Source organism: Oryzias latipes, chromosome 20 (assembly GCF_053564925.1).
Source record: "Oryzias latipes strain Hd-rR chromosome 20, Olatipes_Hd-rR_3.1".
Lineage (NCBI taxonomy): Eukaryota > Metazoa > Chordata > Actinopteri > Beloniformes > Adrianichthyidae > Oryzias > Oryzias latipes.
Window position 1 is genome coordinate 24,414,918 of NC_136256.1, and position 22,601 is coordinate 24,437,518.

The window sequence follows — 22,601 nt, forward strand, 5'->3', positions numbered from 1 at the left end:
GCATTTGAACACACAATTTATCAACAACTCTCCATTTGGATGACTAAATGTAGGGATAGGGAGAGCCCGTAGGGGTAGGGGAAGAATTCGGATTCGGCCATAGCCATGATACTTTCACTCTGGTTTGCCTTGTCTCCATAAACGTAAGTCTTAATTTGAATTAGCTTATTAAAAAAGGTAGTAAAACACTTTCTGGAAGAACCTTCTAAAGTGCATTTGCCACAAAGAGCATAGTGTCACTGGCCACTTTATTAGACAAACCTGGGTGGATGGATGCATCCTGTCCTGTACCAACGGTTCACACTGGCGGTGGTGTAATGGTGTTGGGATATTTTCTTGGCACACTTTGTGCCCCTTCATACCAATTGAGCATAAAGTTACAACACCACGAATATTGTTGCTGACCCTTTATGACCGAAGTGTACCCATATTTTGATGATTACTTCCAGCAAGATAACACACCATGTCATAAAGCTGGAATCATCTCAGACTGGTTTCTTAAACAGGAGAATCCGTCCACTGGACTCAAATGACCTCCTCAGTCACCAGGGGACTCATTTATAAACGTTGCGTACGCACAAAAGAAGGCGTACGCCACTCTCTACGCAATAGTTGAGATTTATAAAAGGCAAACTTGACGGGAAAATGTGCGGTCCTTCACGCAAGCTCCGACCCAGGCGTACGCACAAAAACGGGTGAAATGAGAAACGGCGACACCGTCGGCAGATGGAAGAAACACGTGAAAGTGACAGTGTGTGCCAAATCGTGCCGGCATGTGCTGTGCTACACAATGTGGCACAGCTTAAAAACGTGCCTCTACCCCCTGGCACCGATTGCTGTGTTGGCCCTACCCTGAACCTCATCCCCACGCATTTGAGCCAAATGCTGCTGCTGTGCGCCAGCACTTGGAAGTGATGCGTCACTTGTAAAGAACAAGAGGTGTGGAAAATATTATTTATTCAAGAATTCCCTCATCGTGCAGTTTATTTCAGTCAGTCTTGATTTCGCCCAACTCCTTGGTCACCTCTCTGAACTAATGACTTCCCTCTGCATTTCAAGGACTGCATCGGTGAGGACACGTCCACTGCTGGAGGGTTGAGAGCCGCGTGCCGTGGAGACGCTGGGTCCAGACGGCTGCTCAGCTGCAGTATCGTAACCACTGGCCCCGCTGGAAACCCCAGCAGCTAAAATAAAATTGTTCTATATTAATAAACTGAAATTGTGTAGACTGCATACATGTGACTTGACTGTATTCATTTTAATTATTTCTTTTACCCGTGTCAGCCGGTGCATCTGGCGCGTCTGTCCCCCTCCGCCTCGGTCACCTCTCCACTAAAGGGATTCCCCAAATAATAGTCGCCAGTCTCTCATCAAGAGGGGTCAGCTCCGGTGTCCCCTGTCCCCCACCCGTGGCAGACACTCTCTGGCGATGCAGCGCTAGACGTCTTTTCGCCTCGACTTTGATGTCCGACCATTTCTTTCATTTCTTTTTTATTTCGGCCACGGTCCGAGGATGTGAGGCTACAGGCAGCATTTACGGCGTCTGCCTTTTTGGCACTAAAAAACGCCGGGCTTTTACAGAAGAGCACTCGGAGGAACCACGCGTGTCACCCGGTGGATCTGGCGCTCCGGAGCCCCCCCCCCCCCCGATGGAGCGCTAGACGTTTTTTTGCCTCGACTTTGATGTCCGACCATTTCTTTTTTATTTCGGCCACGGTCCGAGGTTGTGAGGCTACAGCATAACGGCGTCTGCCACCGTTTGCCGCTCACGTGCCTTTTTGGCATTAGTAATGCCCACACTGTGCCCTCCAAACAACACTTTTCTCCTCTTTTCCACCTCGCCAACGATAACTTCTACTTCACATTGAGTGAAGTTACGTTTTTTTGATTTCCTCTCTGTGTTTGCCGTGATTTCGCAAGCCATAAATATTCATTTGTGGGCGTTTCACGGACTATTTATGGGCAACTATGGGCGTGTCATGAAGCCGCAAAAAGCTGCGCTGCATTTAGAATTGGTTGTGATTTATTAAGGGAAAGATGCGTAGGATGTGCGTGCGCACGGTTTTATAAATCCGAATATTTCTGTGCGTACGCACGTCCTATGTTTCATCCGTACGCCACTTCTGACGCAAATCCTACGCAAGGTTTTATAAATGAGGCCCCAAATCTTGACCCAATGGAACACCTTTGGGATGTGGTGGAATGGGAGATTGACGTCATGGATGTTCAGCCAACAAATCCGCAGGAACTGCATGATGCTGTCATGTCAAGATGGACCAAACCCTCTGAGGAATGTTTCCAGTACCTTGCTGAATCTATGAAGGCAGTTCTGAAGGCAAAAGGGGGTCCAACCTGGTAGAGGCCACCAGTGAGTGTAATCCTAGCCCTTGTGTTATCCAAAGCACGTTAACGTTGGGAGTGGGGTCATATGGAACCCACAAGACAGAACGCTGAACTTTTTTTTTGCACTGATTTTTGATTGGTGGGCATGCATGAAATCCTGTCCACTTTTGTCCAACTGTTCCTATCATTGTGAAGAAGAATTCACCAAGCATTGGATTGTTCACCAACTAATTGGCAACGTGAGCTGGGCTTAGATCGTCGTGAGACAGGTTAGTTTTACCCTATATTAGGCAGTAAGGTGGCTTTTGTTTGAAGCGTTTTATGAATTCTTGAAAATACATTAAAAAAACAAGTCTTTACTCCTTCCTAGCATAAGTTGTTTATACCTTTGATTGCAGTTAATCATGTTTTTGATATAAACTTGTCTTAATTGATGATTTGAACAGTGAAGTTTTGTGAATTTTGAAATTTACTATATGAAAAGTTGCATTTTTCATTATTTCTAATATTTTCATCACTAAAAATCATGTTAAGTGTTTGTTAATTTCACACAGAAAAAAAGTGTTTAGGTAACGTCATTTTTTATTTGCAATTTTACAGCATTTATTTACACAGAAACAAGAATGTAACAAGTTTATTTTCAACCAATGTGAAAAGAAACAAATCTTAAAAAAAAAAAAAACAACATATTTAAATGTTTTAATTAAAAGAAAAATGTACAAAACTTTGATGGTGGCATTCCAATGATAGAAGACTTGTTTTCAAATTATTCTTTGAGAATTTTTTCTTTGAGATCTTTTGGTTGTCTTGATTCTGTCTATGCTTGCTCATTCTCCTCTATGTTGACGACCAGGCCTTTGGTGTCCCCACCGGTTCGAAACAGATTGGTAAAGTATAACATGTTGTCAAAGGTGGACTCTCCCAGTTCAGGGTTAGCTGTCCGTTTACGCAAAAGAAGAAAAGCGCCAAGTCCAACTATGGCAATAACAATGAGTACAATTGCCACAGCGATCCCAGCAGATTCATGGGAAACCTCTTGAACTACATGAGCTGAGGAGGCAACAAAAACACAAATTAGAATTTAACAACGGGTTTTCTTTTTCAACTTTTCATGCAGAATCTTCTTTGTGTACTGTTTTGTCACTTACCAACAGCTGGTAACTTTTCTGTAGGTTTAATAACTGAAACAAGATAACAACCTATTAGTCCAATTCTTGATGTTTCATAAAAATAAAACATCACTTATATGAAACTTACTTTTTGGTGTTTTGCAGATATATGACTTGTATCGATTGCAGCTGGTTGTACTCCACTGTCCACTGTCAGAATGGATATCCACGCAAGATTCAGACTTTGGCATTCCTGATTTCCAGTTGGTGTAATCCAAAACACTTTTATCAATCCACATCCACTCATCTGAACAAAAATAATTTTTTTTTCATTTTAATAAACGTTTCTATCAGGTTTGGGTTACTATACAGCAATGTAGTACTGCATGTCAGCAAACCTAACAACTTGTTTCTAAAATGTGCAAATGCTGTTTATTGCATTTATGACTTTTTGAGACACCATTATTTTAGTCTGTGTTGAGGCTCTTCATACAAAACACACAGCGATTGAACTTGCCTTAAAAAAATTAACCAGCTGAGCTTTGACCAATCGGGGATTCAGATTCAGATTCACAGAGGTCCCAACCGTTTAAAAAATGATCAAAGGAAGATATTTTTTTATAGCAGTTTGCGCCCAGACAAAATTATATGGTGCAAGTTTTTCATATATCGGAATAAAGCTGTGAAAGAAATAGCCTTGAGGAGATTGCTGAGATATGCACTGCTTTGACATTTCACACCAAGCTTCTTTTATCTGAGTATAAGCGCTAGTATTGGCTCGCGACAGACCTGCCTGTGTGAACACCACATGCTGAAAGCACAGTAAAAAAAAACACGTTCACAGCATTCAAGCTTTTTGATTTGTGAAAGACATCTGTCTTAACTCTGTCATTACCATCATGGGACTTGTATAGACCTATCCAGAACGTTTTGGCACCATCCTCCAGGAGTTCCAGGTTTTTCTGTATAAACATTGCCTCAGCAGGGTCCTGAATACTCACTAGAGAAGCACCTAAAGATCGTGGCAGCATAAAGTCAAGGTTAAGGCACACTAATATTATACAGCATTGATAATTAGTTGAAATGTTCATTGCTTACCCATTTTTATACATTCAACTGAGGCAAAGGCCCAATTATCCACCACTGAACTTCGAAATGAGTAGCAATGGCCTCTGAAGGGTATCCAATTCCTTTGCTTCTTTGACTCTGGACAACTGCCAGGATGCTGTGGTATTTCGGTTGGAGCTATTTCTGAAAATAATACAGAAAATTCTCAATCTCAAAAACTGCTGGCAAACCTGCAGTATGTGTCTGTTTGACTGATTTGACGAGAAGCAGAATCGGTCAGACCTGATGATCTTTTGCAAACAGAATAGTAGGTGTTGGTGCATGGTGCAGTCTTCCATGTTTTGTCCACATCTATATACACACAACCATAGTTGCTTTTAGGCTCATCCTTTCCCCATTTGGTATAAAAAAGTGACCAGTTGTCAACCCACTTGAAGCGACCGCCAGTCTGAAAACACAAACAAATGTTCATTCAATTTAAGCAAATTGTTGGAAAGAAATTGTAAAGCTAAAATCACCCATGAACCCCTTAATCTTTGGTAGATCCTTTACCACATTGTTGTTGAGCCCAATCCACACAGGCTCATTGTGACTGGACATCTGCAAGGTCATGTACGCCTGGGTGACAGGATTTAGAATGCTGGCTAGATCTGCATCATCTGCTTGGCACTGTCTCCTCGCCTCATCCCATCTCATTTTCTGGACAATCAGTTTATAAGAATCATTGCCAAGCTTGTAGAAGTTCTGGGGTGTCGTAGGTGGAGGTACAATCTGGGAATCTGAAAAAAAATAGGACAAGCTTGAAGTATTTGGCAGATACTTCTTAAAATTTATGTTGATCCTAATGTATGTCCCATGGAAAACTGTTTTTCATGACCCTACAATTAAAGCCTTCGTGATGGTCCATGACCTTCATATCTCGTGCAGGGCCAAATAAGTGCCCATTTTTGGCCTGCAGACAGCCCGTATCCATCCGTAAGAGAAGTTATGACTAAAGCTTTAGCTCAGCTCTGCTCAAAAATATATTTGAGATATCTATTTGTTTGTCCCTTGATGAAATGTACATCTTTAAACTGGATTTAAGAATGATAAATACCTTATGATTAAAATGTTTTGCTGCACTTGAATTCTGCTTTTCTTAATGCATGAAAATAAGACTTGGTGGCTTTAAGGCTCAAATAATGATTGTGGTGATTTTTATGACCATTAAAACATTCTAGTTTAACAAATAAACCAACAAGACCTCTCAAACATTTGCATCACAATGTTTCCATGGTTGACTTTACAACTGCTTAAAATTTGTTACACTAATTATACTTAAAAATCAGAAACATTCAATTTTTTGGGAGATATCATTAACTTTAACTACTTACAGAAACATTAAATGTCTGTGCATCACTCTGTCTACATATTTTCTGATCGGTTGACCATTCCAGCAATGTACGCACCAACATTTTTTTTGCAGATGAACCCACGTTTTGCACCACAGTCCTCCACCTTCCAGTTTCCTTTCAGTTTGGCAGGGTTGCCTGTCATTATCACACAGTCAAAAGCCTGCAAGCAGAAACTTGTTAGTTTGTTTTAAATAAACATTTTTTCTTCTTTACACTATTATCATGTTTATTTTATATGTACCTGGTGATAGAAGCATAAATGGTACCCAGACTGTGACTTGAACCTTTTGCATAACTGCATTTATTAGTTAATGTGGTGGTAATAGCTTCTCTTGGTGTTGGAAAACACATTGTGTAACAAAGTAAAAGATAAAAGCAAATTTTAAGCAATCTAGTGCGTTAAAGATACATTTTTGATTAGTATATAGATACCGTGGGGCAATAAAGTATTTAGTCAGCCATCAATTCTGCAAGTTCTCCCACTTTACAAGATAAGAGAGGCCTGTAATTTTGGTCATAGGTATACCTCAACTATGAGAGACAAAATGAGAAAAAATGCAGAAAATCACATCGTCTTATTGTTTATAATTTATTTGCAAATTATGGTGGAAAATAAGTATTTGGTCACCAACAAACAAGCAAGATTTCTGGCTCTCACAGACCTATAACTTCTTTTGTAAGAGGATCCTCTGTCCTCCACTGAGCCATCTAAAGGAAAGAATGAATGGGGCCATGTATCGTTAGATTTTGAGTGAAAATCTCCTTCCATCAGCAAGGCATTGAAGATAAAACATGGCTGAGTTTTATAGCATGACAATGATCCCAAGCACACAGCCCGGGTAAAAAAGGAGTGGGTTTGAAAGAAGCATTTCAAGGTCCTGGAGTGGCTTAACAAGTCTCCAGATCTCAACCCCAAAGGATATCTTGGAAGGAGTTGAAAGTACATGTTGCTCAGAGATAGCCCCAAAACATCACTGCTCTATAATAGACATTTTAGGCCTTTCTCATCTTTTTAAGTGGGAGAAGGGCAAATATGGTGCATTTCTGACCTCGTCCATCATGTAGCGACCATCAGGTGATGATACAGGGTGCCCTTTAGCCCAGTTGGTGTATGAAATGCCTTTGCCATCAGTCCAGACAAAGTGCATCTCCCAGTTGACGTCGTTCATTCCAATCCAAAAATCCTCATTGTAGTGGAACATCTGAATTGTAAGAAACGCTTGACAAAAAAAACAAATAATTCAAAAAGTCTCACCTTTAACGATTGGTAAATAAAACCATATTTGATCTTGAGCGAATCTTAAGACCAGTTAAGAAATGGCAAGAATTTAAATTTTATTGGATTTGGACAAGGTTCTAAGTAGAGCTTCAGAAATGTAAAATAAAAATAGGTGAACAAAAGGCCAAACATTTTAAGTAGGTAATTTTTTTAAAAACTATTTAACTGAAATGGCCTGTTCATCCACTGATCAAACGTTTAGGATCATAGCACAAAAAACCCTGTTATACCCTCATAACCGAAATTAAAGGGTTCAAACAAAACAGTCAGTATTAAGTAGCTCCACCATTCTTGTGGATCACCTCAAATTTTGTTTAGGCATGCTTGATGTGAATGTTTCTAAAAGGCTTTTGGGAAGGTTGTGCCAATGGTTAAGATGTGTTGATCAAGGAGATCCGTCTGGAACCACTGCGCAATTTTGTAAACTTATTTTTCCATCCATTCCCAACTGTTTTCAATAGGATGTAAATCAGAAGAACATGCAGGATAGTCCAAAAAAGTGAGGGTATTCACCTGAAAGAAGCCCTTGGTCAGGCAAATGAACTGCAGTATTGTCTTGTTGAAAAATACAATCATGACCACATAGACAAAGCCCTTGGTCATGAGGGATGCCCTCTGCAATGTCTCCACATAGCCAACTGTGGTTTGACGCCCTTGAACAACCTGAAGATCCATCGTTCCTTTGAACAAAAAAACATCCCAGGGCATGATGGCTCCTCCTCCCAAAAAACTCCCCACATTCTTTGAACGTGCCATATTTGGTGTTCCCTTGCAAAGTCCAACCAGGCACTTTAATGGCGTTGATGGAGACGTGGCCTTTGAAGACAATTTTTGTTTTTGAGGCCCTTCTCATGCAAATGTCATCTGATAGTTACTTGGAAACAGTCAGCACCAGCGATGGTCTTAATCTGGGTCAAGCATTGTCTCTTGTCTTGGCGGACAACCCTTTGGATCCTCCGGCCCAGGGCCGGTAAAATGTTTTTGGGTGTAACACTTGACTTTTTTTGTTTTGTAACCCTGAGGATCTTTAAAAACATTAAAAGTACCATCTTACTGCATCCAACATCAGCAGCGACGTTGTGAGAGGTTTCGCTTAGGCAGCTCAACAATTCTGCCACATTCAAAAATATATATCTGTTTTGCCTTTTCCATCAAGAGATCCTGACAGGATGATTACTTATTATAAAATAGTATTGAAGGCAATTTTTTTTTCAAATTCTGGCTTTTAAAGGTCTTGAACTTTTGATTAGCTGACAGTATATTTAATTTAAGTAGCTATTTTGAATACATCGGCAACTAAAATGATTTGTTCTCTTGCTCCTTTTTCTTCTTTATGTATTTGAAGCTATATTTAGAACCTTGTAATAGTCCAGCTGTGCAACATGCAAAGTCTTATATTTTCTTAAGTGGTTTTCAGATATTGATCAGGAGTGTATAAGACAATGTGCTAACTGTTTACCTTGCTCATTTTCATTGAGAATAGACACCAAGTTTCCTCCCTCATTAGTGCAGAATTCCCTGGCATCCCGCCAGTTCTTATTATTTCCTAGAAAAAACTTGTAGCACTGGCGTTTTCAAGAGAAGATTTTAGTGTCACTTTGAAAATGTGGGTCAAGCTTTATTTAAAAAAGAGAAAAGAAGGGGAAATTCATTCTAGTTATGTATTTGTTCTTATAGTTACCTTTCCTTTGAAGAGAATCCACTGAGGCGCACACCCGCCATTAGGAACTGCGGTTGGAGCCATTGTTGTGTTTATGAAGCTATTGCTTCGTCTGCAAACAGAAGGAAGCTCAAGACCACAGTTTATATCATTCCAGTAGCCTAAAAGAAATAGAAACACAATGAAAAACAAATTTATTTTTGCAGTTATTGACACTTATTGATTTATTTGTATTTATTGATCTTCTGAATTGGGCTCACCCATTTCTCTGTATATTGTAACACAGTTTTCATCATTATTTGCAAAGTTCGGCTCGTTATGATTCCATGCTGTGTAAGTTACAGGTGTGCCGTCTAACCAGCTGCAGAAATATCACAACAAATGTAAATAAACCTAAACAAAAGCCCCAAAGATTTTCAGCTGTTTACTTTGCGTCTTTATTTACCTAAAGGATTTATCCAAATTCACCACCATACCAATGTAGTACTGCATGTCACTGAATCTTGCAATCTGTTCAATCATAAGTACAAGAAAAAATTCAACGTAAAGTCTTAACATGGTGTACAATTGTAAAAAGTATTACTTACTTGTCTCCAGATGAACTTCCTCTCACTATCCCCAGTCATGACTGCAAGGTCTCCAAAGTTTTTCTTACAGTACGCTCTGGCAGCTTCCATTGGTAAGTTTTCATTGTTGACGTAGAATTGAGAGTTGTTGTATATGATCCACCCGTCTTCTGTGGTGTTGTAAACTGCAGAGTCAAAAAGAAATCCTTATTTAGCTCATAAAACCCACTGAGCCAGTTACAATTGTATCATCTGTTTGAAAGCTGGCTAGAAAGAGAAATATAAATATATTTAGCGACAAATTTTCCATGCCATCACTCATAACTCATAACCCTTCGAGAAGGAAGGTCCAAGGGTAAGGATGTCCAGGGTCTGTCTAGTTTAGTTTAGCAATTAGCTATTGTTTATATTTCATGACTGATTCTATGTTTTTGTACAATTATAAGCCCATTGAGACAACTGTGTTGTGATATTGGGCTATATAAATAAAATTGAATTGAACTGAATAACTAGTGTTGTGTAACTATCACAGATGTTCTGAGAAAGTCACCAGCTCTTTAAAAAATGGATTTTTGCATTTTCTGATTGATGGAAACTAAACAGTTGTTTGACCTCCCACCTTACAGCGAAAAGGCCCCGGTTCAAATACCAGCGGGGACCTTTCTGTGTGGAGTTTGCATGAGTGAGTTCTCTTTTCTCTGGGTACTGTGGATTCCTCCCACAGTCCCAAAAATAGTTTATAGGTTATTGATGCCTCTAAATTGCCTCTAGGTGTGAATTTCAATGTGTGTGTTACCCTGCAAGTTGCAAACTGGCAACCTGTTCAGTCCGCTTAATTTAGTCCCTATTGAGTCCTGAGCCTTGCGTTTGATCTGTATTCAAACTGCCGCCAAGTGGATTTCCTGTTCAGAACCAAAGCTTGTAAACAAGACTACAAGACTAATGATCTATTTAAACATAGGCCAGAAATTACGAGGGCGGGGCAAAACAATAAGAAACAGAATAATAGAAGTCCTAAGCTATGCAATCCTTGTCAAGATAGTTCATCTATTCAAAATTCATATTTCCCTGACCAATTTTGAACGTCTGTATCAACATCAGGTTCAACACTTTTTATTTGCTACGGTATGGTGGAGGCAAGCAGCAAGGCAGTTACTGAGGAGACGCTCGCTATGCTGATAAGTGTTTATGACATATAGATTTTCAGGAAAAGGGTGAAAAGCAATGTGTATCACATTAAAAGTTGTTTTGATGACCCCGCATTCATTCGACTAAATTTCAATGAGTTGCTGTGTCTCATCGTCATGGGTGCTTCCTTCCTACTCTGTTTAGATCCCGTGACGTTACTAGTGGAATTTAACTCTTGTTCACTTAAAACAAACCATTTGTGTCCAGTCCGAAAACACCCTAAGATAACTATGTGACTATTTTAAGGATTTCTTTTTTTGGTAGGTTGTTCCACATGTTATTAGAAACTCGAGAGGAAAGTGCTGCTACTCTTGACATTTCTGGAAAACGGTTGCAAAATCTAACCCTAGATGACCTATTCAACTAATGTGATACTGGTTAAAGGACAAAATAAAGGCACCTGATTTTCTAGAAGCATACATGTTTGGTAATACTCAAAGGAAATTTCTACCTTTTCTAAGCAAGTCTGATGCAATTTGTATGTTATTCCTATTTATTTTAATTCACTATTATTGCTTGCAAAAATTGTTGGGACTTTGCAAAGTTTATTCCAATTTTGTGTTGCAACTCAGTAGGATCCCACCTTAGGTCAGAAAAATAAGGTGTTTTAATATATGTCAACATTAAAAATCATTGTAAACATACCTTCTTCAACTACAGTAGGCTCGGGTTTGGGAATCACACCTGAAAATGTAACAAGTACAAATCTAAACTGATGAAAAAAATATTTCGTTTTGGCTTAGCACTCATTTGGTTACACTTTACCTTTCTTGATCTGGCAGATCCAGTCATTATACGATTCACAGTTTCGATCGTTCCAGTACTGCCCATAGTATTGATGAATCTCTGTACAGTGTTCACTGTCCATGTGGTTGTTTGGTTCTCCGTATCCCCAGTTCTCAAACTCAAACTAGGTTATGATTTAGAAAAAAAAATGTGGGTTGGTAATTTGAAATGTACTACAAGCTTTCTGTTCTTGCAATGAGATGCTTCTTACAGGCGAACCATCGCTCCATGCAAATCCCTCATTGGTTCCCTGCAGTCTGAGGCCGATCCAGGCAGAGCTACGAAACCTTAAAGCCAACAGATTTCACAATATTTCAGATGATTACCTAAACTTACACTGTGGTTATTTATACATATGCGTGCAAAAAAAACCAAGCATACTCAATATTGTTCAAGTCCCGCGTACTGTGTATGCTCAACAGGTCTCCTCCAATGGTCTTACAAAAGTCTTGTGCTTCCTGCCAAGTTTTCTTTGAAGCACTTTCTTTTCTGTAAATCTTTTCATGTGAAAAAAACAAAGAGAGGTCTGATCTGTTTTCTCCTCTTTGAAACCACTTTGATTTCATGGATTACTTGACCTTGTTCTCCTACTTTTAAGCAGGTGTTCCTTTCAACGACAGGGGTCCAACCAGGCGCACAGTTCAAGGCTGGGGTGGTGGGAGGAACCGTCGTCATCTGCACATTGTCTGCCACCTTTTTGCAAATGTACTTTTCCTTGTTTGTGCAGCTAATAACATCCCATAGTCCAGCAAATATCCCAGTTGTAATAGCGACACATCCCTGTAGTCTGTCTTTTGTTAAAAATGCAAGAAAAATAATATAAAAAATGTATCAGGATTAGTGAAGTAATGAGCAAATTGAATGCAAGAAATTGTTCTTTTTTATTTTTTTGGTGTTTCAATGCTGCTAATGCATTTGTGATCGTTACATTATCCTCTAAAGCCACGTTCAGACCCTTGCATGAGTTGCTTGTTAAATAATGCAGATTTAGCATATGATATTGACACTGGACTGTTGCTACCCAACACTAGCGCATATCCACCACCTAAAGTTGGAAGGGGTTTGGTGCGAAATGTTGAAGCGGTGCAAATCTCGTGGTTCTTGTCTTGGTGTCATATAATTCTGACCATGCCCAAACCACAACTGATTTCTCCTCCATGATTTATTTCATATATATATATATATATATATATATATATATATATATATATATATATATATATATATATATATATATATATATATATTTATTATATATATTTATATATATATATATATATATATATATATATATATATATATATATATATATATATATATATATATATACATACATACATACATACATACATCTTTCTTTTCCATTTCTGAGTTCAATTCATATAACACGTCTGAAGCTTGACTTACAATTATGTTCTTGAATACCTCAGTCAGGTGACACAAATTCATGCAGTATTCTTTTAACCATTATTATTGTAAAATATTCCTCTAAATATCAAAACCTTTTTTCCCTACAAATTTTTTTGTTTGTTTGTTATCAATTTTAGTTATTTTTAGTTAAATTTTGCATTCATGTCAGGGTTTTTTTTGGGCTTCCTGTTTCCGTGTACTCTGTAAGAACCACCACACATGATTGCTGTTTGTAATCACCACAGCTGCTGGATGTTTGGTCATTATCTCTTAGATTATTTAAAGCAGTGAGTGTGAGTGGGTTTGTGATGGTCAAGCTGCGTTTGTGTTGTTTTGAAATCAAATTTACTTTAGTGGTGTTTATCTTTCAAAAAACAAAACTCAAAAAATTATTGTATTTATTTATTTTTTACTAAATAAAAAAGTCATATGCATTTAAAGCAATCTGAAGTTGTGACAAGTGCACCTAAGATTTTTTTCTTCTTCTGTGACTTAAGTCAAATTAAACTGTTTTGTCTTTACAAAACAGCAGTTTCCTGTAGAGAAATGTAACCATTTAGTTTTAGTGCAGGTTTAATTTCTATATGCTAAGAACCTTAAATTTACCTGGTTGGCCCGCGTTGAAATGAGTGAAGGTGACTTTTCGATTTGTCGTCCACTTGAAGATGGTTTTATCTTCTGTGTTGGAGAAACCTGTCCAAAAATATTTTTCTGGTCTCAAACCCACCAAGCTGACCAGGAAGGCATTTTCATATCTGTGTGAAAATGAGAAATATTTTACATGATTTCTGCCAAATCTCAGTGCTAAAAAAGTTACATCCATCTCCATCTCTAATAAATGATCATTTTACCTATTAGCTATGTCCAACAGATTCCCACCAGAATTGGCACATGCCTGCTTTGCCTCCTCAAATGTTTTTGTTTCGGATCCAATATTGTAGCAGAATGAGCCAAATCGAAAGGAACCCTATCAACAAAAGAGAGGAAAACGTAGTGACATTTGATGTTTATTATGGAAATAATTTTTTGTTCTTCAAAAGAATCTCACAAGCTTGCATCCGGGGTTCACTTCCTCTTGATTGCCTTCAGACATAGTAGTGGAAGCTTTCTTTTTACAGATGTAACCATGCATCTTCTCACATGTGTGATCTGCCCACTTTCCATCCTGCAAAACACAAAAGCAGATTATTAAGCCTAATGCTGATTGTTGCCCTTTTACGTTACTGATTCTACCTTGCCCCGGATGAGAACACAGTCCTCCTGGTGGTTGATGATGTGTGAGGGCTCCCCAGTATCCCACTGGGTGAAGGTGACCTGAGAGTGATCGGACCATTCAAACAGCAGCTGATTCCTCTGATCATTGAAACCGATCCAGAGCATGTCCGTCTGCGCTGAAGTAAAAAGAAAAAAAAAAGATTTTAATAGCCAAATTCGATCTGCATTATTTGAAATGGCTTTATTTATTAATTTTTACATTAGCGTTCAGTACAACTGCTGGTTTAACAAAATCTTCAGAGTCTGAGGATTTTTTTTCTGCTCTTTCTGCATCCAGTTGAGGATAAAAAGATCTAAAACAAGCTTGGTTCTGTCCAAAATTACAAAAACTTCTTTCTTCCACATTGACATTTTTTTAATGAGTGTCACCAGCTTGCAGATCAACTGCTATCCCCTTTTTCCCTAAAAATCTTCTCTTCATAACATGTAAATCTGTGGATTTCCTTTTTATGTACAAGAAATTTAAATTGCATCTAAAGTGGTTTTTAACGCAGCAATTTCTCTAATACTGTCTGTATTTTTAAACATCAGTGTTTGTGTAAATACTTGATTACTTACAATATCCAGTCTGAGAAATGACAAAGCTCTGCTCCTCTATACTGTGTATGCTCGCCAGATCACCTCCGTCTTTGCGGCAGGCGGCCAAAGCATCCCTCCACATTTTTTTACTTCTTTCCAAGAAGTAACAGTTTCCTGCATAGGGAACCCAGTGACTGGGGCAGAAGCTTGGCCCTTTGACTGTGCATGGAAAGAGCAGACACTCTTATCGATCTGATGCGAAGTCATGATGAACCAGTTCTCAATGATTGTGTCAGGTGAGAGTTTACTTGGCGGTGGGGGCAGGTTGGTAGAATTTCCCTTTCGACAAATGTAACCCAGCTTTTTGGTGCAGGCGTTGCTCTCCCATTTGGAGGCTTTTCCTGCATTTATTGTTGCACAGTTGAGCCCCGGTTCAGAGGAGGGATGACCTGCAGGAAAAGGAATTGGACATTTATATATATAAAAAAAAGTTAACTTATTGTCATTTTATTTTTGGTTCAATGCAGGTACCTGGTCCCCAGTTTAAATATCTAAATGGATTTCCGTTGCTCCACTGCCATCCGCTCTCAAAATCCAAGCTGTTTAGCCCAATCCACAGAGATGTTCCCAAATGGCTGGTCAGCCCTTTGTCAACATGGGAATTTTACAACATTTTAGTTTCATTGACGTAGCATTACAATTACTGGGAAAAGTGGTCATTATACCTGAAATGTAAGACTGCTCATGCAGCTCCACTATGCTGAGGAGGTCCGCTCCCTGCTGCTGGCAGCTCTTCCGGGCCTGATGCCAGGTCAGCGCTGCCTGCGCATTCCTCTGATACTGAACTCCTGTGACTGGGTCAGAGTCCCAGCCACTGGATCCTAGATTATGTCAAAAAACAAACTATATGGGTTCAAATGAGCTGAGGAGAGATAATTAAAGCCTAAATTCTAAACTCTTTGAAGGTAGTTGCTTTAAAAACATGACATTCCTTTTGTTTTCCTGTTTTTTTTCCTGCTTAGAACAACATAAGGGGAAAGATGAACTTTATAAAACAAGGACAGTGCTGTGTTGACAACCTAAAAGGAAGTGACACTGCTTATCTGCTGGGGAAAAATGGGGACGTGGGGTCAGAAACCAGACCTGTGAATATCAACCACCTGATGAAATGTTTGCTGCTATGTTTGCACATTCAAAGAGCTCACAGCTGTAGAGGAGTGAGGAACATTGTAGATGGGCCTAAAATGTCTGACACCTACCTTGGGTGGAGCAAAACCCCCACTTTTTTTCTTTATCGTAATCCCTCTCGGTGGCACACCACAGCTGTCCATCTGTGCGGCCGTCCCTCGTGCATTCGGCATACCACTTCTCCTGGAACTTGAATGGGAACTGACAGGGTTCCCCAAATGCATTTCCCGCCAAAGTAAAAATCTCTAAAGGGGCAAAAATCATGGATTTAAAAGTGGAACTGAAGAGACCGTTAGCTGCAACTTAAAATGTTATGGTTTAATAAAACCTAAGAGGGTGTAGATAAAAACCACAACCAATGTGATACCAAAGACTGTTTGTTTTAAACCGGTTTGCTCTAATTTACCAAAAAATGCTTTAAATCAATAACGAATGAGTTCAAATGTGTGAACTTTACAGAAAAATGTCACTAGGGGTTTTATCCAAACATTTTCTAATGTACCAACCTTATGACATAACCAGTCTTACTACAGGATGACCCTTTAATAAATATTTCCAATATCTATGAAGGTGAAGGACTACAGCTGTAGACACTGGAAACTGATGCAATGCAGAATCGGAATTCTTACCTTCAAACCCTTTGGAGCAAAGATCGCCCATTGTACCAAACATCCTCCATCGGCTCCAGACTCCTGATCCTTGGTAGATCATCAAATTCCTCTCTTTGCGGTTGCCCCAGTTGAGATGCAGGTCCTGGTCTTTTAGACCAAAGAGCGTATCGTTCTTGCACTGCCAGTGCTGAAGGTCACTGTTCTCATCGCATTCAAAGAGGACCACCTTGACCCAGTCTTTGATCTCGGTGGCTGCTAAGCATAGTTTGAGGGACAGACTGAGGAGACGAGAGTTGGAGGCCCAGCGAAACTGCTGCTGCTTGGCATGGGGATTACATTGGGCTAATGTTAACGAGGTGGCAGTCTCTACCTTTACACACTTATTGTGGTCCTGGTTGAAGATCAGGAAGGAGCCAGTGTCTGAGAAAGACCAGAGACCAAAGTAACGAATCCTGAAACACATTAGAACAATAAATGTCCCCATCATACCTACCTATGTTTGCAGAGATGCAGAGGACTTGCAGGAGACAAAAAAAAACTATGATGTTTGAGTAAGGCAACATCCTTGGTCTGTAGTTTGGTGTTCCCTACTTGATGCTGCAAGCCAGTTCTTCACTCATAAGAGAGAGAGGGGTCTGCTGCGTCCTGAGGTGTTTGGCAGAAAGCAGCAGTGACACAGAGGCTCAGGGTCTCTCTCCTCTTAATCAAACTGATGGATATCCTGTCACATGGCTGCTCACTGGTGGTCTGTGAGACAATTTCCAACAAGCTCTCGCAGATCTCTCTGAAAGAGGGGAAGTGAAATCTCACAGGCAAGCAGGAAATAAAAGGAACCGGGTGGCGGATTCATGAAATAACTGACCATCCGGTAAAATAAAAAAAAATATTTTTGCGAGTGATTTGTTTACTACGGATTGAAATTTAATCCAGCAAGCCAAACGGCACTAAACGACTGTTTACCTTCTTTATATTATGGTTGGGTTTAAAACTGTTGCTCATTTTAAATTAAAATTGCTGTTCAGCAAAAAAATAAAATAAAGCAACATTTTTTTTAATGTTTTTTTTAATGTTTTTATAGGTCTACAATTTATTTGTGCTCTTTTCCTGCAACAAGTTTTTTTCTTTTGAGAGAAATTCCTAATTTCAACATCAGAACTTTATTTCTTAGGATAGAGGCTGTTTTGAAAGGATTTTTTTTTTTCAAATCATGAAAAGACATTTTTTTTATGCTTCTTTTTTTTCTTTATAAATGTTTATGAAGTTTTCAACTAAAATTTATAACCTGTTCAGTGGACTCTATGCCTTGAGAGTTGGAGATTGTGGGTTCAAATCTTTGGGTCACTCCTTTGAGTCCTCTGCTGCTCTTGTGTGCGATGAGAAAATGACATTAAGAAATCCACATTCCAGTGTAAAAAGAGGTCAAATCAGGCTCACTAAACGACAAATGTTTTAGTCTCTTTTATTAATGTTACTAAAATAAATGAATCTCTCATTGAAACAAACTCCAACTGGTTTCTCTTGTCAAAATGTACTTTCAGAAGAAAAAGTCATTTGAAACGCATACATTTATTCTTCCACGTGTCACTGCCCCTGGTGACGGCAGAAAACTCTGAATTTCAAAGTGACAGAACCGGTACATTCAAAGTCCCATGCTTGATGTGGATCGGGGATTCTGGGGGGTAAAAATTGCACATAAAGGTTATAAAACCTTATATAAACAGTGTCTGGACAAAATTTGATTGCTTGAAGGCTCCCTTTTGACCTGGAAGAACCAATATACAAACTAGAAATTGATAGAGCAGCTATTGTGTTAAAGACCCACTCCGATGAAATTGCTGTTTTTTCTTTTTTTTCACATTCTTGTGGCTTTTTTCTGATGACAAATGAAGCTAAAAAATTGCGTTTCTGGTTGTTTCTTTATTCAAATTGTTGTGAATCAGGAGCAGACAAAAGAATTCAGTTTAAAAAAAGCTTATGTTATGTAGAAAATACATTGGATGGGCCACAAGCTCTAAGCAACAGGAAGGGGAAAGGGGTCAGGGTTGCTGCGCGCCAATAATCCAACCCACAACTCAGGCAAAATTCTCCTGAACTGCAGCTGTTCTGCAGAAACTGTCCTAAAAAAGGATGCAGGATTTTTTTTTTTCTTTCTAAAAAAACACTGGAAATGCTTTGACAAGAGATCAAAATTGGAGTGGGTCTTTTTTCAAGAAATGACAAAGTTGCACAATAATTAGAAATCTGTGAACAAAAAATTCCCTTCAGCCTGGAAACCTAAGTGACTGATTCTATTCTCATCAGCTTCTGAGAGTCATTGCTCCTAATGTGCCTCCTCATTATGAAAGCATCTTTGTAAGAGACATTTTAGGTTATGTCTCTGTAACTCCAAGGTGAAAAATCAAATTGATGTCATTTTCAGCACCCAGCTGTGGTGCAGGGAAACCTTGAGTTATTTTGAACTTTTTGAGTCTCTTGCTTGACGCTCCTCACGCTTCAGTAGAGATTTTATGTCTTCTGGTACTTTACTTTCCCACCTCAAAAGAAAACCCTCTCTGTGTTAAAGACCCTCAGCTTGGTCATGAAGTTAAAGTAGACAAAGGCCAGACAGATCAGAAGATTCTTCATTAGATAGAGGGTGGGTGTGACAAAGCCAAAGAGGGCAATGAGGCCGGCACGCACACAGAAGAAGGGCAAGTCTTGCAGGGCCACTCCCATTGAAGACAGCAGGGGGGTGTGGGGCATCACCACCACACGCAAGCAGGAGATGTAGCTGAAGATGTAGATGGGGAACACCCAACCTGAGTAGAAGACCAGTGGGTGTCCCGCCACTCTAACCATCTCCACCGTGTCCATCCAGAACATGAAACTGTCCACGAACTCGTCTGCTCGGGCATCGCTGGCACACAGGAACCTTAAAGGTCCTGTGTGGGTGTGTGGGGACAATCCGTACGCTGTGGTGTTTGCTGGCGTTGGGCTCAGTCCTGAAATGGTAAAGGGTCTGCCGTTTGTCCCTGGAACCCCCGGAACAGTCCCGTTGCTCTCCAGTCGAGCTCCTGAACCATTCTGGTTCCTGTTGTTAAACCGGCTTGGTCCAGGTTGTGCTGGATTCGGCACAGCTTGCCCATGCACGGCTGGCCCTGGAACAGCCGGGGTAATTGGCGTCATGGGTCTAACCTGCTCCACATGTGTGAGGACTGTGGAGGGAATTTCAGCATCTCTATTTAATTCATTAGCTGCAGAAACAGAGAGGAAAACAAACAAGCAGATGTTGTTTTTGGAAGTCTTTATCCTATAGTCTGCAGAAAAGAAAGTAGAATAAACGGAAACAGATATTTGGCTTCAAATTATTTAAGTCGGTCTTCAATGCAAAAACTATATCTTAAGAAAGCAAAAAGACCGTTGTTTCAAATGAAAAATTTCACTTCATGGTGGGGGTTTTTTCTTTCTTTCTTTCTTTTTTTTATTTTTATTAAAGGAGTGTTTCACTTCACTTTAACTTGGGGGGGGGGGGGGGGGGGGGGGGGGGGGTTGAAAGATATTAAAAAACGTACATTACTGCAAAGTGAAAAGTAGCACCACAGAGAGCTCACTGCAAGATGAACCTGTAAATGTCCTTTGAAGGTTTGTACACTTAGACAAAAACAACTGTAGACAAAGACATGGATTTAAAATAATTAAAGTTTTTTTTGAGTTTTAAACGAGTCACATTTTGATTCTTCAAAGAGCCCAAATGCTGTTCTGGTCGGCCAATTGAAAACATAACATGAAGCACAAAATGCAACCAAATCCAGCTCAGAAACTGGTATGGGTAAAATATTAAATAATAAAAGGTCCAAAAATGTTTGTTTTTTTTTAAATCCACTTTGTAAAACCTGAAAATGTCTGTAATTACATTTAAAAATAAGTGAACATAACGAATGTTTTGAGAGTTTAAAAGCTTTGGTAATTTTACACAATTTCTGTATCTGCACTCAGAATTTCTAGAAAACGGATTGAATTTCTGTTAGAATGTCTAAACTATTAGTTTAATCTACAACCCTATGTTGTTTTGGATCAATTTTAATGCTAGATATCTTATGGATATTGGAGAAAACTGTGTGTGTGCTGCGCTCACCCTGGCCCGTCAGTCTGCAGCAACGTATCCTCTCCACAACATCTATGCAGATGAGCGAGAAGAGGACTAATGACACGGGGAGCTCTGTGAACGTATCATGTTTCATGTTGTTATTTATCTGCACCTGGACAAACAGTGATATCATTAGGCATGCTTACATTCGAGCCCAACACTGCTTAACCTGAGAGCGACAATGGTCTCTGTAAACTACATAAGCACTTGGAGCTCTGGTATGTGCCTGAGTCAGGACTTCGCTCCGACAGGACACTGAACAAAGCAGACAAAAATGGTCATCTTAGCAAAATTTATGACTCTTATGGAAAAGACCCCAGATAAGAGGGGTCAGCTGGGTCCTTTGGAGAGGGCTACATGAAAACAGCAGAGGAGCCCTGGACCACAGCCAGCAAGGAAGTGGAAATGTGCCTCACGGAACCATGATTTGACAGCACTAGCAGGAAAGGGAACCAAGCTGCTTATCAGTAGCAACTTATCCATACGGTTAGATATTCCTCCCCTGAGAATGTAAAGGTTTCTCACAAATCATCACCTTTCATTGCACTTACAAAACCATCTCTGTGATCCCACTAAATGCTCTAATCTACAGGTGTCACGTTTTTTTCATTTTCTGTAAGATTGGCATGTCTGCAAAAGATTCAAGTCTACAGGTTGCCTTTGTTTGGCGTGCAGGTAAAATGCTACATTCAAAGAACCGTTAGTGACAAATCTGAAAAAGTCCATTGCAGGTTATACCTCAGAGCTGGCGATGAGAAAGGCAAAGCAGGGTAATGTGGAGAGGATCACATAAACGAGGGCCACCGGCCTCCTGTCACAGGGACAACAGATGGGAGAAACGACAAAAAAGTCAGGGGGGAAGACAAAAGCGTTTGTAGGGCTTGCTTACTCATGGTATTCAGCAGCCATGTGCTGTCCAAACCATTTCACAGGCCTGTTCAGACTCCAGCAGCTCAGGTCTCCATCAGTGTTGCACTGGGACCCGAGCAGGCCACATACAGCAAGGAACCTCTGCATGCCTCTGCGGACACTCACCAATTCTTTCTTCCGACCAGAAACTTCTTCTTCATGAAGACCAAGGACTTCAGAGGAACCCAGATCAGCAGAGCGATGGAAGTGACGTAGGCGATGGAGGAGGCCACGATCAGCCAGTAGGCCGTGGTGCCGTCACTGGGCGGCCGTGCCGAGGTTTTGACTTTTGCTATGATTGCCGCAAACCTCTGCATGATGATCAAGAGCGGCAAGCACAAGCCTGCAAACTGTAGCACCTCGAAGATGGCAAACTTAATCGTCCTCCCTAAACCCATCCTATGGCAGGTTACAAAAAGAAGGGAGGGAGACCGAGGGCTGTTGTCGCAGTGAAGCAACCCCTGTCCCTCTGAGGGCTGGTCAGGCCCCGGACTGCTGCATTGTCTGCCATCACCAGCAATTTCCACACACCACAGTCCTGGCTCTCTGCTTACGCTGCACTCGGCTTTGTGTACCTTAGTGACAGGATGATGCGACTGGTCCTTTACCTTCTTTTAATATGGTCTCCACTCCAAGATTAGGTAACTGCACCCTGGAGGATGTACTCATGGTTCAAACCTCTCAATCCATTTATGATTATAAACATGGAATTAGGAGTTTTAAGGGTTAAATTTGATGATATCATGGAACAAATGACTTTGACTTTTTTTTTTTTTTTATAGGCAGACATAATTTCAGTTTGAGAGCTGAAACCTGCAAATGGGAGCTTCCTTAGTGTTCCAAACTTCTTTGCTGCCATCTGGTGGCAATATGATGAAGGGCAGGAGGATCTCTTGTCAGAAAAAAGTCTAAGGGATAAATTACAAGCATAATGCCCACCCATTGAATTATGGACACAGGTGCTTGCCAATACACAAGATGAACATCAAATAGGAGTTGCAAACCTGGTTATAATAAACCAAGCCACAAAAAAAAAAAAAAAAAAAAGGATTTGAACCACATTAACATACATAGAAATCAACCATGACAATATCTTGGGCACAGAGGTACTTTGTTAATGTCAGTTTCATTTTAAGACACTCTGTTGTGTTTTACTCACAAAAGCAGGAT

The 22,601-nt window shown here is 39.9% G+C and overlaps 2 protein-coding genes across 2 annotated transcripts; both read right to left on the reverse strand.

Moving 5' to 3' along the window:
- Positions 1-2,907: 2,907 nt before the first annotated feature.
- Positions 2,908-17,186, reverse strand: mrc1a (mannose receptor, C type 1a). Its single transcript, XM_004081303.5, has 30 exons — positions 16,890-17,186; positions 16,415-16,816; positions 15,857-16,030; positions 15,323-15,478; positions 15,129-15,242; positions 14,906-15,046; positions 14,637-14,816; positions 14,037-14,194; positions 13,852-13,968; positions 13,655-13,770; positions 13,410-13,558; positions 11,985-12,184; positions 11,775-11,890; positions 11,605-11,680; positions 11,373-11,517; positions 11,253-11,291; positions 9,441-9,604; positions 9,299-9,363; positions 9,114-9,214; positions 8,875-9,014; positions 8,653-8,758; positions 6,964-7,133; positions 5,969-6,074; positions 5,073-5,299; positions 4,803-4,968; positions 4,551-4,703; positions 4,348-4,464; positions 3,601-3,759; positions 3,492-3,524; positions 2,908-3,393 (listed from the first exon to the last, which is right to left on the reverse strand). The coding sequence occupies exons 1-30, from the start codon at positions 16,957-16,959 to the stop codon at positions 3,161-3,163; spliced, it is 4,293 nt and encodes a 1,430-aa protein (XP_004081351.2). The 5' UTR covers positions 16,960-17,186; the 3' UTR covers positions 2,908-3,160.
- Positions 17,187-17,839: 653 nt separating this feature from the next.
- LOC101161762 (transmembrane protein 236) lies at positions 17,840-22,045 on the reverse strand. The gene is made up of 4 exons (XM_004081304.5): positions 21,558-22,045; positions 21,261-21,333; positions 20,511-20,634; positions 17,840-19,629 (listed from the first exon to the last, which is right to left on the reverse strand). The coding sequence occupies exons 1-4, from the start codon at positions 21,827-21,829 to the stop codon at positions 18,932-18,934; spliced, it is 1,167 nt and encodes a 388-aa protein (XP_004081352.1). The 5' UTR covers positions 21,830-22,045; the 3' UTR covers positions 17,840-18,931.
- Positions 22,046-22,601: the final 556 nt, after the last annotated feature.